An 18,565-nucleotide genomic window follows, 5' to 3' on the forward strand; every position below is an offset into this window, starting at 1 on the left:
CGATTTCATGAGGTCTCTACTAAAAATCACCTACATTATAGTGACCTACCGCTGAGGTCTGTTTTTTGGTTTCTTTTTTCCGAAAAGAAACCTCATGAGATCTCTTTTGTAAGTCTCTTTTTACTGCTTTTTTAGTAGTGAGAGCACCCCTTGTGATTTTTTATAAAATAAAGAGTAGTCATCAATTAAGTAGGTGTATCCTTTTGAGCAAAGAATGTTGGCTAATTTATCATATCATTGTCTGCTGGCTTGCTTTTAAGTCATATAATGACTTCCTTAGTCTACAGACCATGTTGTTACTGTCCAGTACAAGTCCTTCTGGTAATTTCATATATACCTTCTCATATAAATCATAACGGAGGAAGGCATTGCTTACATATAGTTGATACGAATCCCAACCTTTCTTAATGACCAAGGAAATCGGGATCCTAATTGTGGTCACTTTTACTATATAGCATGTAGAGTGTATCTTTTCACAATCAATTTAGCCTTGAACCTTTTTACACTTTCATTTGCTTTATCTTTAATATTGTATACCTTTTGCACCCAATAACATTCTTCCCAACAAGAGTCTTGTGTCTAGCAATATCATAACTTGTGAAGAACTCGTTGAAATTCAATACCATGACTTGTGAAGAACTTATTGAAATTTGACTTGCAAAACTCCAAACCATTATCAGTGCGGAGTTTTTTAATTTTCCTTCTAGTTTGGTTATCAACAAGAGCCTTGAAGTTCTTGAACTTAAGAAAAAAATTATTCTTATGTATCAAGAAATAAACCCAAATTTTGCTAGAAAAATCATCAGTAATGGTCATCATGTAGCGTTTTCTCCAAGAGATAGAACCTTTGAAGGCCCCCATAAATTTGAATGAATATAATTAAGAATACTAAGTGTGCGATGTGTAGCTGCTGAAAAACTCACTCTTTTTTGTTTTCCGAATATACAATGTTCACAAAAATCCAATTTTCCTATATCTTGATTACCGAGAAAACCTCATTTGCTAAGAAGAATCATACATTCATCACTCATATGATCCATAAAAATATGCCATTGAGATCATCATCAGACAATAAAGTGGAAACTACTACAGACCCTGTCACAATTGAACGCTGCAAATAATAGAGACTCCCACATCTTATTACTTTAATCAAGACCAGAACACCTTTTGAAACCTTGAAAACTCCACCTTCAACTGAGTATTTACATCCAAGAGATTCAAGAGTACCTAGAGAAATCAAGTCGCATTTCAGGTTAAGAATATTACGAACGTTGGTCAAGGTCCTGATAACACCATCATGAGTTTTAATTTGTATAGTACCAATTCCAATAACTTTGTATTGGGCATCATTTCCCATTAAGACAATGCCACATTCAATGTTATTATATATTACAAACCAGTCCTTATGAGGACACATATGATGTATACATCCAATATCAAAAGCTCATTTAGACGAATTTCTTTTATCAATAGAGATAGCCAACAAAATATCACCTTCAGAATCACTTTCCACAACTCCGGCTTTAGAAACTTTCTGCATCTTTTTTTTATTTTCTTTCCTCTCTTTTTTTTATAGCAATTAGAAATATCATTCCCTGATTTCTTGCAGTAGTCACATCTCACATGTCTTGCTAATATATGCCCTTTGGATGTAGATCTAAATTTTTTTTATGCACCCTCTTTATCTTGTGATCTACCTCTAACGAACAAGCTCTCACCTTTATCCTTAGAATGAATATCAAGATCAATTTTTTCTTCTGACAACAAATTTAATTTAATATCTTTGTAGGAAAAAGTTTCATTGAAGTGCTGATAGTAGATGGCAGAGAGACAATTAACATTAAATTCTTGTCCTCATTCTCAATTTTAACTTCTAAAATTTTCAAATCTATTGTAATTGAATTGTATGCATCAAGATGAGAATGAATAGACGAACCTTCAGGCATACGAAATGTGTATAAACGCTCTTTGAGACGGAGTTTATTGACGAGACTTTTGGTCAGATAGACAGAACGCTCTTTGAGACGGAGTTTATTGACAATACTTTTGGTCATATAGAGAGACTCAAGTTTCAACTAAAGACTTGCAACAGTAGTCTCTCGAATAACCTCCCGCAAGACCTCTTTGGGAAGACTAAGTTGAATTGAAGAAAGTGTCTTTTCATCCAACTCCTCCCATTGTGTCGTTCATAGAATCGGGCTTCTTCGACTTTTTTACTAAAGCCTTCTTCAAACCATTGTGTGAGAACAACCTTCATCTGGATCTTCCAAATACTTAAGCTATATTTTCCATCAAATTTTTAGATATCAAACTTGGTTATAGTAGACATGTTTGAACCTTTTTCGGATATCACTTGTAAGGAAATAAATATATTAAAAACAAGATAGATGTGAATAATCGAGAAAAGAATTTGGAAGCACAATTAATGGCACACAATGTAACGTGAAAGATCCAAGTGGGGAAAAAACACAGATAACGATGAGAAAAATCTCTATATTGAGAGTAGAGTACAATTCCAAGTTCTTCGGAACTCAAAATAAGGAAAAGAAAAAAGACAGCTAAGTTCTTTGGTTTATCTGCCAAAAAAAAAATTGCTCACAAACATAGGCTCCACTATCTGGTACAAAGAAATAGAAAATTCCCCAAAAAGGTAGGCTCCACTTCCGGTGAAAATTGGTACCCATGTACTGCACCATTATCCCATGATCTGCTCAATTTTTCTGAAATTGCGGAAATCTCAAGACACGGTAAAACATGATGGCATGAGTAGGCAAAATCAGCGAGAAATTTTTTTTGAGGCAACTCTAACACTAATATAAAAAGGAAAATATATATTAAGATTGTTGATAAAAATCTCCCTTTAAACAATGCACTTAGTCGTTTTGTGAGAAGGTTTTTGATTGCATTCTGAATTAAGAATCATAAAGGACTTCTCATAAGCTCATAAAGGACTGCGAGCCCGTTTGGATTGTTTTTTTAAAAATAGTTAATAAGACAAAATATAAAAAGTATGGGAGACCTAGTTTTGGTTTTTTTTTTTTTTTTTTGATTTCTCATCGGGTGTCCGTTTCCATATTGGAATCTGACTATATCCGAATTCGCGCCTGGAAGTCTCACATTGGGGGTTAAAGCACTCCCTAACAAAAGTGACTCTGTACCCAAGGAGACTCAAACCCAAGATCTCCACCACAACCCAACATGTTGGCGGTTTAAACTTTTTTAAAGTCATTTTAAATTTATTTTAAGTTATTTTTAACCTTGTCAAACACTTAGCTCAAAATACTTAAAATAAGTTAGACCAACTTTTAAGTAGATCCAAATAGGAACAACATATATTCAACTTTTATTTAAACAGTGATTAAGTCATTAGATAGAACGAGATTATTACAAAAGGAGCAGGAAAATAATGCAGAGGGAACATGACGATACATTTTGCCCCAAACCATCTTCACGCGGGGCTTATACAAATACCAATTCAAAATCATGTAACCAACAAAGCAAAAACCAAATTCTTAACTATTCACTACTGCACAATGCTTCCTAATTTCACCAGTTGAGCCTGTTTTAACTTCAATCCTTCCCATTTTCTCCATCGATTGAGCAAATTTAACATAGAACTCTTTAAGTGATCCCGCGACAAGTTGATCAATGTATCTCTTTGTTGTTGTACTTGTTGTTAGGGCTGCATCAGATTGGAAGAGTCCTCTTCTTTTGAGTAAAAGCTTGTAATAGCTAAGATCAAATGTCTTGAAACTCCCTGGATCCATCTCAACTATTGTTGTGTTATCGTTGATTGTTTTACATTTATTAGCCTTCAAGTTAGCTGCATATTCGCTGTCTAGAGATGGATCTTGAGTACCAAAAGTTCCAGTAAAATTGTATAGACGGTTTGAAAATGACGTGCAAAGAGAGACTCCAATAGTGTGAGCACCTGAAACATTGTAAGAGTAGTATTCCTTTAATTCTTAAATTTCAAACTTAGTCAAATGTGTCACATCTAATGAAACGAAGGAAGTAATAATTTTGACTTACCAGATAATAGGACCAAGTCTTTGAGGTCAAGACCCTTCTTAGCAAAATCATTTTGGAGAGTAGAAAAGTTACTAAATGGTGATGGTATGTCTGATAAAGTTTCTGAAGCAATAGAGATTGTTCCATCTCTTCTTCCGGTTGGTACATTCCAAAAAGGACCTCCCTATATGTATATGTCATGCATAAGATTATATAAAAAAAAATATATAATACGATTTGATAAATTGAAAATTAGATAGTTCAAGTTGTTAACTTACTATGACCATAATAGAGTCTCTAGCAACCAATGAGATAATATCAGCACATGACACAATCCCAGGACATTCAGCTTCAATTATTTTCTTGATATCATCAATAAATGAGAATCCTCTAAGTGTTAGATTTGGGATACCAACTTTTTCAGTTTGACTTCCAGAACTTGAAGTAAAATTCAAGAGCACAGATGCGTCGCATCCCTTCAATCACCACACAAAAAAAAATAAGAACTACATCAATAATGCAATTAGTGAAACAATTAATACAACACATATATAGTACTTCATTTTTTGCATCTTAGTTTTACTAGACAAGATTCTTTTTTTTTTAAAAAAAAAAATACTTTTACATCTTATAATCTTTAATTAAAGAAATGCAAAATACATTGTAGTGTTATTGAATCTTATAATCTTAAACATGTTATATGAGATGTTGAAGTTAAAAAAGTTACTTTCCATATTTTAATTTATTTGTTTAATTTTAACTTAAATCTAGTGAATTTAAACTAATGATATGTAGAATGTATTTAAATATCCTTTAAACTTATCATCATAAATATGTAATGTGCAAAGTTAAAATTAAAAGTTGTCAAAAAAGAAAAACAAAAAACATTATTTTTTAAACAGACTAAAAAAAAACTGAAGCAGAGAGAATACTAGATATAAAAAGGAAAATCATTTTGAAACAAAATTTAGAAAAAATAAGATAAGAAAGTTGAAATGGATAAAGTAATTATAATTACCCTAACAAAGCAATCGTGGAAATGCATTCTGATTAAGGCAGCAGCAAGAGATGGTGCATTTGGAATGTGTTTATGGACATACTCTAAAATGATCTTCTCTGCTTTTGGACAACTCTTGGCATAGAAGTTTTGTTGTAATTGAGCATTGCTAGACACTAAGATACACATAAATATTAGAGGACACAAATACACAAATGTAGACATTTTGTTTTTTATCTTCAAAAGAGATAATACTAGTTTTTTTTTCTTTTGTGTTTGTGTTATTCACACATCAACTCCAAAAGGAAATTTATAGGCCGTAGGATTTGACAAAACTAACAAAACATGTGCTTATAGTACTATACTTAATAATTTTATATTTGTTTGATTGAATAATTAGTTAAACAGTTTGGCTCTTGCTGTAATCTTTCAGTAAGAAAGATTCATATTTCATAATTACATGGACCTACCTTCCCTTTTCTATTCATAGATAAGATATCCTTATTTGAAAAAAAATTATGATCTAATGAATACTCCAAAGTTTTATCAAATCAAGACATTATCCTATTTTTAATTTAGAAATGTGGGGTAAGAATATAGAAAATAAAAAAAAAACATATGTTATTCGATCCTTCCTCAGACTCTGTATATAATGAAAGCTTTTAGTTAGTACCTTTTATCCTATTTTAATTATTATTATCAATCTTTATTCAATGTCTTTTCAACAAGAAAAACAAATTCCACCCTATAAACCAAGACATTAAAAATATTTTTCAGATTAATTATTTTGTAAAAAATGACTTCTATCATAGTAAATGCACACTATTACCTCCATTTAACTTTGTTTTGACATTATTTCATATTAGTTCATTAAAAAAGAAACAATGTTTTAATCAAATTTCTTTAATTAGAAGTTTTCATAGTCACACATATATAATGATATATATGTTTATAATTACAAGCTTAAATTTTTAATGACTAAACAAACATTATGATTTCAAAAGTGTATTTTTTCTTCTTAAACTATATGGAATCAAAATATAGCAAATAAATTTGAAGCGGTTGAATAATTGCTTCTTACACGTAAGAAAAAATGAAATGTCGTGTTTGTTCTTTTCTTTGTTTCTCCAATTATTTGTAGCTTTAATGGCTGCTATTGGAATTGAAAATTAAAAAACTCACCTGCTCCTGAAATATTTTTCTTCTTGTCCTACTATTATAGGAAGTAAATTTTATATATATATATATATATATATATATATATATATATATATATATATATATTTAGTACTAAGTATATTTATTTTTAATTTTATTTATTTATTTAATAAAATTATATAATATCATAATTTTTTATAATTCATTTTAAACTATAAATTCAATGATTTTTCAAACGCGATGGCCAGTCAAAATATTTCTTGTCAACCGAGACAAGAGGAGTATCTTTTTAAATAATATATTTTTTTCCATTTCCTGACATTTTTGTGAGTGTGGTGGGGAGGGGGAACTATATAATTAGACATATTTCACCATCGTATATACAACATTATTATTACTTATACTTTTAAATTATTATGTATGTTATCACTAGAACTTAGAAGTACACTTTTGTTATTCCCCTTCATATTTGATAGAAAAGTATCTCGTGATCATGAACCGATCTTCCCTCGGATCGCAAATATCAAGTTTGTTTATGCAGAGCGGATATAATTATATTAGTATCTATAATTGATATCTTTTGTGTAATACTAATTGATAGGACCCCATTGGTAAGTAGTACAAGATCTCGTGCATTGGAACCCATGGTTATAGACCCGACCCCGTTAGTATGAAATATTTTCTTTTTTCAAATGATGAAATCCCCAAGCTAATATATGAAAGAGTGAAAAAGTACTTCTATTGTTGTGGAATAAGAAGTCTCAGTTCGTATCACTATGCACATTTTTAATTTATTCAGAGCTATTAGAGCGGGATTCACTTTTTGGAGAATATGAGTCTGTAACGATCCGAACCATCATCATTATGGAAAGACAAAACATTGGGAAAACTGGTCCCCACTATCTCATAATAGCAGGATGTTGCCGCCAAGGCGGCGACGCTCTAGCGGGCTAGGGAGGACCAGGGCGAGATAGTCGGGATCAAAACTTAAAGGACGCAAAATCTATTTTCTCCCTTTTCCCAAAACACCAAAAAGAGGCAAAGATCACCCCAGAAACCCTCATAATTCTTCTTTAGGCTTGGGAAAGAATGGGAAAGAGATTTCTAGAACTAGGATGTTGGTAATTGCTTCATTGTAACGCATGTATGTAGGTGAAGGAAACAGTATTGACCAAACCCAATAAAACGACTAAGAATGTACAATTACATGCCATGAACCTAATACTTAATTTTATGATTATGAGTGTATTAATTATGGGTGTGATTGTGATTGTGATTGTAATGATTGGATCAGGTGTCACATACCGACACACATACATACATTGAATCAGGTGTCACGTACTGATACACTTACGTACATTGGATCGGGTGTCATGTACCGACATACTTACATACATTGAATTAGGAGTCATGTACCGACACATTTATATGTATTGGATTAGATATCACATACCGAGACACTTACATACATTGGATGGGGTGTTATGTACCGATATATTTACATGCATTGGATTGAGTGTAACATACCAACACACTAACAGTTTGGGCGTGAATTTTGTGAGAGGACCACTTGTAACTGATATTTCTTATCTGTTTGTTATTGATAATGTTGGATTGTATGTTTCTCTTGAGTTGATAACTTATGTTTTTCTTGAGTTGATAACTGGTATAATGCATTTTATGTATATATGTGGGTTGGATGTGTCATAAGGTAATGGGTATATCTCGTTAATGTATGAACGGTAAATGATCAAGCTCAAATCATGATGTAATAACGTATACAAAGACCGAGGGTCCAGGTGTTACTAGATGTTACTTAGAGAAGTCATTTGCATTCTTAAAATTGTGAATTGGGGGGAGGGGGTGTTATATTGTGAATGTTAAATAGTTAAGTATTACCCTCTAAGGGAATTAGCATTGAAGGTTATAGAACAAACTAGGGAGTTCATGGGGGTGAGTGGTGATGTGGGAGAAGTAAGTATGAAGATATAGAAATGGAGGAACGAATAGTCTTATTGCATGTTTCTTTTTATTGTATTATGTGGTGGGTATCGAGTTGACGAATGATGTCTATCAGTACGTGTGGTTTGTAATGATACTACTTTTGTTATGTCTTTTTGGACATAGTCTGGTTGTAGGATCTGTGATGTTTCATAGGTGAAGATGAAGATAATGATCTCTTACAACTTCTATTTGCTTTTAGTATGGTGGGAGTTGTGTTATGTGTTAATTGTTAATTATGTATGCCTTGTAATCTTAGTAGCTCTTGTACCTGTTTAGACCAGATCCTTGAGGAAGTTAATTACTTTACAAGTTAACTTTGAGTCGTTTAAAACCCTTATTTTATACACATTACATGAATTTCTTTTATTCATCAGTTTCCTTAATTTTTCCACATTTTTAAAAATGTTTGGGAAATTGAGGGTTCTCCTACTTAGGTGTTAGGGTAGGTGCCCGCATATTCCCATGGATTGGATCGTGACACAGTCGAAGCAATAACAAGAATATTTCTAGTAGAATATCTTTCACAATTTCTGGAGAGATGGTTCACTAATAGACCGAGGGATAAGGCATTTGACTCATTAACATCCTAATCATGAATGTTTGGAATCCATATTATGCAATGAGACATTGTTTTTGCTAATTCAAATTGAAGGGTGATAAGAAATTGATCTATATATGGCATCATATCCATACTTAGCTAATTCATCCTAGTTAATAGTTTCAGCTCCGTATTAAGGTCAAGATTAATATCATCGAGTATCTTATATATATGCAGATCAAACTAGATATATGTATTTGTGTGTATTTGGTGTGATTCACATGTATATGAATACTAGACACATGTGAGTGAGATGGAAGAGACGTAAGGGAGGAGAGCGAGATTTGTTATGTATCGATATCCCAAAACATGCATATTCACTTGGATACAATGTATCTATAACAAATTACAACTAATTTCGACCTCATGTATTCTGAGATACATATATCTGGACATATGAAAACATATTTAGACGCACTGAAATGTGGTAAGAAACATAATATTGTAAGCTAAAGTACGTATCTAAGTAATTAGCTCCTAAATTAGTGAGATTTATATAAGTTTCCCTTCTTTTATGCATATTAATAACGGAAAAGGGTCTAAAATACCCTTGAAGTATTGAAAATGGTACAAAATTACCCTTCATCCACCTATTGGCTCCGAAATGCCCTTTTCATCCACCTATTGGCTCCAAAATACCCTTGTCATCCACCTTTGAGTTCAAAATTGACCACTTATTTAATGATTTTAAATTTAAACTATTTTAATATTTTTAAAATACTTGATGTTCAACTATTGGTTATAATTTAATTTATTTGTATTATTTATAAACCAACCCACTACCCACCCATTACTAACTAAACTCCACCCAATTAATAATTCAACTATAATATTAAAATCGTCATAAACACTACTAAAACATGATGAAATTATAGATTAATGAAAATGATATCCAAAATTATTCGAGTCCGAATCGAAGCCCCAATTAAATTTATGTTAAGCCGCTTATTTAGGAGGACACTTTCAATTTGATTCTCTTTCAAGATTGAATTAGAAATTTATGATTAAAGGTAAAGAAGTAATACACCTCGAATTAATTCATGCACTTTTTTAAAATATAATTTTATTAATATTTATGATTTGTTTTAAAACTTTTAATTTATTATTTTGAAAAAAAGTTACCTATGAAGTAACATCACATAATTGGGACGTAAGAATAATTATGATGAACATAGTTAGACTTTTAAGTTTATTGGTAATTTTTATTTAGACACTTGAATGTATGATAATTAACTTCTATAGATATTTTCGTCTCAAATTTTAAAAAACACTCAATTGGCAGTCTTTTCTATTGTTGCATTAATAATCTGAGTGATTTATTAATTTGAAGGGTTTAATTAGTAATGGATGGGTAGTAGATTGAGTTATAAATTATACTAATAAGTTAAATTATAACAAATAGTTGAGCTCCACGTATTTAAAAAAATATTTAAATAGTTTAAATATAAAACCGTTAAATAAGTGGTCAATTTTGAACCAAAAGGTGGATGACAAGGGTATTTTGGACCCAATAGGTGGGTGGGAAGGGTATTTTGGAGCCAATAGGTGGATGGAGGGTAATTTTGTACCATTTTCAATACTTTGAGGGTATTTTAGACCCTTTTCCGTATTAATAATAATGCTACTTTGCTATAATTAGAAATTTTAACTTTAAAAATTCTCTTTTTTATTCATAATAAAATTATATACAACTACACAAATATCTTGTAACGACCTGTTTAGTCGTTTTGAGCAGCAGATTTTATTTCTGGAAAAACAGGCTGAGACGACGGAACCCACGACGGATTGTCATAGGCACGATGGACTGTCGAGGGGTCTCGTTTCAAAACACTTAGAAATTCTGAAATTTGGGTACTGAAATCGACTCTCTGAACTTCGTGACGAAAGTGCAGGACGGACCGTCACAGGCGTGATGGACCGTCACAGACTCTTCAGAGAATTTCAGTCTCTGAACTCTGTGACGGAGCAGCAGGACGGACCGTCGCAGGCACGACGGCCCGTCACAGGTTGCGTAATCCCAGTCGGAGTCGGATTTCTGGTTAAGTTTTAAAGGGGCGTTTTGGACTATTCCTGCTATAATTACATATTTCGTGGGTTTATATTAATAACTCAATTTCTTGGGGGAGAAAAGAGGTAACCTTGAGTTAAATTATGGGTTATTATTGTCATCTTTTACACTTAATTACATTTTAATTAGGGTAAAAGAAAGAGGGTTTGAATAAGAAAAATAGAAAGAACAAAAAGAAAGAGAGAGAAGGGAATCGATAGAGAGAGACGCTCGAGAAGGGGAAAAACACAAAGCTTTGGGAAAGTTGCTTGCTTAATCACTAATCTTCGGTGGAGGTAGGTTATGGTTTCTCTTACGATATTCGTAGTAAACTCTTAATAGCGAATGATATGTATTGATAATATTGTAAACCCTGCTATGTGCTCAATTGTATGCTTGCATGAATGTATTTATATAATTGTGATTATATAAGCATGATGAAGTTATTGAATCTCAAATCTTGCAAAATCCTAATCTCTTTGTTAATAATGAGGCCTTGGTATAAAAGAAGGCGTGATGAACTAAAATAATGGGATTGATGATTCCTTAGTAAGAAAGAAGGCTTGACGAATTGATAGAAGGAGATTAGGGGATCGAGTGTCACGAACCGACACGTAGTATTAGGGGATCGGGTGTCACGAACCGACACATAGTATTAAGGGATCGGGTGTCACGAACCGACACATAGAATTAAGGGATCGGGTGTCACGAACCGACACGTAGAATTAGGGGATCGGGTGTCACGAGCCGACACGTAGAATTAGGGGATCGAGTGTCACGAACCGACACGTAGATTTAGGGGATCGGGTGTCACGAACCGACACGTAGATTAAGGGAATCGGGTGTCACGAATCGACACGTAGATTAAGGGGATTGGAGTGTCACGAACCGACACGTAGATTAAGGGGAGCGGAGTGTCACGTACCGACACAAGAGAAATAAAGATAATGAATCTTGAAAAATGTTAATATACTCAATCTAATGAACATGATTCCCAAATGAGTATGGTATTGAGGCTTGAGTCCTCATGTGTGAACTTGACGGTAATTTTTAATGATATAGTACTTGTTGTTGCTACATGTTGAGTATTGTAGTTGATTTATGATATTACTTGATATATATTGTTTTCTATTTGGAGTTGGTCGATGATACCTACTCAGTACTTGTGTTTGTACTGACCCCCTACTTTTATGTTTTCTTCTTTGTTAATTGTGGAGTGCAGCAAACGTGCCGTCGTCTTCAACTCAACCGTAATTCTAGCCAGTCTTCAATTACACCGGATTTCAGGGTGAGCTAATGCTTCTAGCTTGGACTGGGTCTTCCTCTTCATGTCTTGATGCCTTGAAGTTCCGGCATGGACTAGCTTTTACTTGTTTTAGCTTTTTAGAATACTCTTAGTTTAGTAATTTGATCATAGATGTTCTTGTGGTGATGACTTCCAGATTTTGAGGATAAAAATAGTTGTTGATTTTATTAATGAGTTTAAGTCTTCCGCATTACTTTCTGTTGATATTATATTGAAATGTTAAGGTTTAGATTGGTTGGTTCGCTCACATAGGAGGGTAAGTGTGGGTGCCAGTCGCGGCCCGATTTGGATCGTGACATATCTAAGGATTGTTTTCGATCATAAATTTCAGAAGAAAATTATCAAACAAAATAATGTCATATAAAATAAAATAGAGAGATCATCTTTTTATATTTAATTACTGATAATTTTATTTTATTTAAATAAGATGATTTATTGCTATATAGTTATTTTATATTATATGTTGTTATAAATCCATTGAACTAATTAAGTGGATTGTCCATTGGATATTCATGAATTATTTGTATTCATGTATGTAATTTCCAAGGTGATATGATCCATTGTGGATAAACATGTATCTATTAATTTGGTGATCTTTCGGAGTGATATCTTAATACTATAAAGAGAGATATCACTCATTTGAAGTATACACTTAAATAAGAAGAAAGTTTTCTCCTACATGTACTTCTTTTATCTTCTTCCTTTATACTTATATTATTCTGAGCTTAAACTTTTTAATACGTTATTAGTACGAAACTCTAGCCGAGTTTTAGTGTACACCCAATTCCATTAATTGATTATGATGAGTGAAAAGAGAAAATTGCTATAAAAGTAGTGGTTCATGTATCATCGAGTAGGCATGCCTCTGGCTCCTAATTGATGGAGCAGACCACTCTAACAATCTCCAGAATTTGAAAGCAGAAAGCTACACATGAAATAGCACTTTGAAATCCAAGTGTAGCTTATAAATATGAAATTCCAAGCTGCAATAAAAGTTGATAAAACAAACCCACTTAGCTACTGTTGGCACTCAAAAAGAAGGTATAAAGTTTAGCAGCATGATTTATAATTTTATTTTGACTATTTTTAATGATTTAGAGGGTGTGTTAATTGTATTTCGATCTATTATACCGTTGGTTAAGGATAAAACGACGGATTCAAGTTTCATCACATCAAAAGTGTAAGACATCGGGTTAAAGTTCGAATGCACCATAAAGAAAAATATGAGAATAAGACGGTAGATTCAAGTTCTATCGCGCCAAGAGGGTAAGACATCAAATTGAGTTTTGATGCATCATGATGATAAGAAATTGAGTTGTAATCTCATAAAATTATGGTCTAATGTTTCTTGTATGATAAAATATTGAATTTAAGTCTCAATGCACCGTAATGATGATAAAATAATGACTAAGGCTTTGATTGAAAGTCATGAAATTCGTCCCGTTGAATTTGCTCCATTCTTTGAAAAGAATGTGGTAGCAACATGATAATTTTGAAATCCGTCCACCTGCTTCATTTTATTATACAAATGTGATTGCAGTGAATAATAAGTCTTAAAGATGACAAGTGATTGAATGTATTAACAAGGGCATGGATAAACAAAATTATAATAGACATCATTTTGGTAATTATAAAAGGAAGAACACTATGGGTTCTCTAAATATTCTTTCAAAATGTGAAGGCAATTTTTATCATCAAAATGATATGAAAGATCATTGGACTTGCGAATGTTATCAACCCAATAATTTGACAAGTTTATAAATCCTCCATCAAAAGATAAGAAGATAAAGTGATGGTACACTTGATCTTTCAAAGTGATGTTAAGGTGTGTCATGGAAATATGATGAATTTTAAAGCCATGATAATGTGCTTATAATACAAAATTATGAAGTACATATAAATGATTAGTCCATTCCTTGAAGAGAATGTAACTTGTGATGAATACCGTAAATGTTCAACCATTTTATAAGAGAATGAGTCAATATGTCATAAAATCATTATCGATTGGATATATGTCAAAACTCACCTTTATGGGAGGCTTGAGAAAAAAAATGATATATATTACAACTCATCTCGACGAGAGATTTGAGAGAAGTAAATAAATTTTTATTTGGCGGAAATGATCAATGGTCGTGTACGTTTATACGTCATAAATATTATGGTATGTTTATTTGTGAACTACCAAAAGGGCAAAAGAAATAAAAACTCTTGCCTATAAAAATTGTGTCATGATCAAAATAATATTATTGTGTGATAATACAAATTTGTCATTGGTTGTGTACCTATGATACAACAAAAATAAAGCAAGAAACATGTCTTGCTCGTAATAATTTTAATCATGACAATAATGATATGGTTTCTCCTTGGGGAGATGTTCACCATATGGATGGTGTCATGGAGTATGTGATAACACACAAAATTAATTGCAAGATCTAATGAGTTGTATTATTACGAGAGGAATAATATTGGAGTTGTAGTAAGTCTCTAAAGAAACTTTTTAAGTTTCAGATGAATTGAAAAGAAATATTGACACTATAAATTATGAAAAGATTTATTATCTTCAGATTACTACAATCGAAGCGGATTATAAATATTTATATAAAATATTATCCATTTTTTCTTCTTGTTTGTTGCACACAAACGTGGGCATGCTGATGGAATCACATACAAAAATAAATTATAACTGTACTGAAATAAAGATCAGTTGGCATGACCAGTTGACCATTCTGGTTAAAATGTAAAACAAATATAATTAAAAATTCATGTGGATTATATGATGAAGAAATAAAAAATTCTTCAAAGAATTCTCTTGTGTTGCTTGTTCTCTTGATAAAATGATTATTGTACCAGCTTAGGTTGGAATTTTAATCCCTTGAAGTTTTTTGAACTTATAAAAAGGTGAATATGCGCGCATTCACCTGCCATGTGGATCATTTGCAACTATATGATGGATGCATCTATGCGATGATCACATGTGCTTTGGTGTCAACTTACAAATTGGTGCTTGTAAGGTTGTTTGCTCGAATTGTTAAATTAAGAGCGCAGTTTCAAACTATGAAATTATATTGATAATGCTGGTTGATTTAGCAGAAATTGTATGCCTCCAATTATAGCTAAATCATGAGAACAAAACTCCCAAATAAATAATTTTATTTTACATGTAGCAACACATGTATAAATCAAGCCAACAAGATTTTCCCATTAAAATTAGTTCAGGGTTAGGAACCAAATAATTTTCATCTAAAATGTTAAATGTGCGGTTATGATTCTAACTCTTTCACCATGCACAAGGATGAATTCCTAAATGAGGTTGGGATGAATGCTAGATTTTCTAACATTAGAGGGAGAGATGATTGTGACAACTGAAAATTATGTGTGAGGTTAATTATAAATTATCTAGATCCTCGTTAAATAAATATGTGAACTTAAAGTTCAAGGGATAATTCATTTTCATAATGTTGCAAATCAGTTGTCATTGCCAGATGAATGCACTGACCCTATGATATAATTCAGCTGCAAATGCTCTAATGTGAAGTCCTTGAAAGACAAAGTCTATGATACGTCGAAAGCATAATAGACCAATCGGTTCCTAATATAAAATTCCTTGAAGAAGAAGATGATCAATATGATCATGATAATGAGGCAAGTGCTATAAAAGAGCACATTGACATAACACTTCATAAAACCTCGAAAAAGGTTCAGATACCTGAAAAATTATGAAAAATGAAAAGATCTCGATAAGTTATGTCATATTGGAATCAATATCAAATAACCGTCAATGGTATCTTTAATATGTGGTAGATCTCAATGATATAAATGGTGACGAGGATCTTGAATTCAAATCTGTCATAGAGTGGGACATATAAATGATTGGCCAAGTAAAATGCATAATTCAAGTATACTTTATTTCACTTAGAAAAGTGACATTTTGGACTGATAGTTCATAAATTAAGGTATAATATCGGTTGGGTACAAATAAATTATTATGTGATAGTATAACCATAAGATATCAAATACGGTTTTTATTTTGGGGTATAAAGGTTTGTCGCAAAATCCTAACAGTATTAGAGATGTTTTCTCATATGGTGGATGCAATGAAGTTTATTTTGATCTGGCAACATATGAAAAACTTGAATGCATATAATGAATAATTTTCATGTCTAGCTAAACAATGAAGGTTATATGAAAATCCTTGAAGCAATCGAGGCGTCTGATGCATTATAAGAGTTTGAAAAAAACTTTTTCAATAAAGCTTCAAGAATCCTTATATGGATTGAAATAATCGAGGAAGAAAATGATACAAAAGGAATGACCCTAATTGTCCTTGCATTTTTATAAAAAAAAATCGAGATCTGAATTTGTTATTATAGTTGTGTATGTTGATGACTTGAATGTCATTAGCACTCTTAAAGATCTTTCAAAAGTTGTTGAGTGCTTGAAAAGGTAAAAAGGTCTTGGTAAGACAGAATTTTGTCGTTTCTATAGATTGATAATTTGATAAATGAAATATTTGTCCATCAATCAACATACACAGAAAAATTTTGATGCAATTTTATATGGATAAATCACATTAATTGAGTACCCCAGTGATTATGAGATCGCTTGAAATAAATGATGATTCATTTTGATCTCAAGAGAAGGATGAAGAGCTTCTTGGTGATGAAACTTCATATCTTAGTTCAATCAGGTACTAATGCATCTTGCTAACAATATTTGACCGGATATCTATTTTACAGTAAATTTACTGACAAGATTTGATTTCTTCCCAACAAAAGAACATTAAAATGGTGTTATGTATATACTTGTATATCTTTGAAGGACCATAGACATGGGTTCATTCTATTTCAAAGAATTCAAGTCAGAACTAATTGGTTACACAGATGCAGAATATTTATCTGATCTGCATAAATCATGGTCTCAAACACGTTATTTGTTTGTATGTGGAGACACAATAATATCCTAGGGATCAATGAAGCAAATGTTGTTATGCAGAAATAAAAGCCCTCCATGAATCAAGTTGAGAGTGCGTCTGATTGAGATAAATGACTCACCATATTCAGGAAATGTGTGATTTTTCTTTGAAAAAGAATATATCGACCACAATGTACGAAGCTTGGAGACATCATCGCAAGAATTTAAGTGATGTTTTAATCAGAGGGAGTATAATACGCGTTGCACTCTTTTTTCCTTGACCGAGGTTTTGTCTAACTGTGTTTTCCTGTCAAGGTTTTTAATGAGGCAACAAATAATGCGTATCAAAAGATATATGTACTCTTTTTTCTTCACTAAATTTTTTTCCACTGAATTTTTTCTAGTAGGGTATTAACGAGGCATATTATCTATGTACATTCAAGGGGGAGTATTATAAATCCATTAAACTAATTAAGTGGATTGTCCGTTGGATATTCATGAATTACTTGTATTCATGGTAGGGGTGGCAGGGGGACCGGGATGGCCCGCCCTGCCCGCGTCCCGACCCCCCGTTTCAAACCTGGCCCATCTCCTAGGATTTAAGAGGTTTAAGGGGTGGGGGATGAGGGGACCGGTCACGGGCCAGTTAACCCCTACGTTCTGTTCGTCCCGGCCCGGTTCAACCGGCCGGTTCGCGGGATCCCCTCTTTTTTTAAAAAAAAATTAAAAAAATTGACCATTTAGATCCGTTGGGGAAACGGCTAGTGGGCCCTCCCCAATGGATTTTTGTCTCGTTTTGTGTTCCGAAACACCCCCTACAACTCCCTACCACCCCCCTACTTTTAAAACTTTATTTTAAACCCTCAAGTTATAATATACACTTTAACCCATTTTTAATACTATAAATGCATCTATCCCCTACTATTTCTTACAAAATCATCTATTCTCATTTCTCTCATCTATTTTTTATATCCTCTCAACTCTCAAGTGTCAATCTTAATTTCTATTCCATTTTAATTCTCATATTATTAGAATCCATATATTTCAATTTTCAATTCAAAATTTTCATATTATATCAATAAATATAATTATATTATCTCATATTTGTTATCAAGTATTGGTTGGAGTTACAAATTACAAGTTACAACAAACCACAAGCTTCAACAATCAGTTTAACATCTGCTATTAACGCAGACGTTTGGTACATTCGTTTCATAATATTTATATTTTATTTTTCGTCTTTACTTTTGTGTTATTATTATTTTTATATTACACTTTATATATATATATATATATATATATATATATATATATATATATATATATATATATATATATATATATATATATAAAATTAAGTATGAGTTCTAGCAAAAAAATAGCGGTAAAGGAAAAGAGAAAGCACAAGATAACGAAAAAAGTAGACTTTTTAAATTATTTAATTTTGGTAAAAAAAAATAGTAAAGAAAAAAAGAATAGTAAAAGTGGTGGTACTTCATCTAAATCAACGAGTAGAGTTAGATTTAATGTAAA

The 18,565-nt window shown here is 32.1% G+C and overlaps 1 protein-coding gene across 2 annotated transcripts in view; it reads right to left on the bottom strand.

Annotated features, from left to right (window-relative positions):
* Window positions 1-3,303: 3,303 nt before the first annotated feature.
* LOC101244958 (peroxidase 3-like) overlaps window positions 3,304-18,565 on the bottom strand; it is a 32,857-nt gene continuing 17,595 nt past the window's right edge. Inside the window, exons 2-5 of one of the 2 annotated variants that reach the window (XM_069298095.1) lie at window positions 5,030-5,343; window positions 4,290-4,487; window positions 4,033-4,195; window positions 3,304-3,931 (exon numbers count right to left, since the gene is read on the bottom strand). In XM_069298095.1, the coding sequence (XP_069154196.1) occupies window positions 3,513-3,931; window positions 4,033-4,195; window positions 4,290-4,487; window positions 5,030-5,233 (984 nt within the window). In that variant the 5' untranslated portion in view covers window positions 5,234-5,343 and the 3' untranslated portion in view covers window positions 3,304-3,512. Of the gene's footprint in view, window positions 3,932-4,032; window positions 4,196-4,289; window positions 4,488-5,029; window positions 5,632-18,565 lie in introns of those variants that run through there. The other variant, XM_004240094.5, reaches the window with a different exon arrangement.

This window comes from Solanum lycopersicum, chromosome 5, assembly GCF_036512215.1.
Source record: "Solanum lycopersicum chromosome 5, SLM_r2.1".
Classification (NCBI taxonomy): Eukaryota; Viridiplantae; Streptophyta; class Magnoliopsida; order Solanales; family Solanaceae; genus Solanum; species Solanum lycopersicum.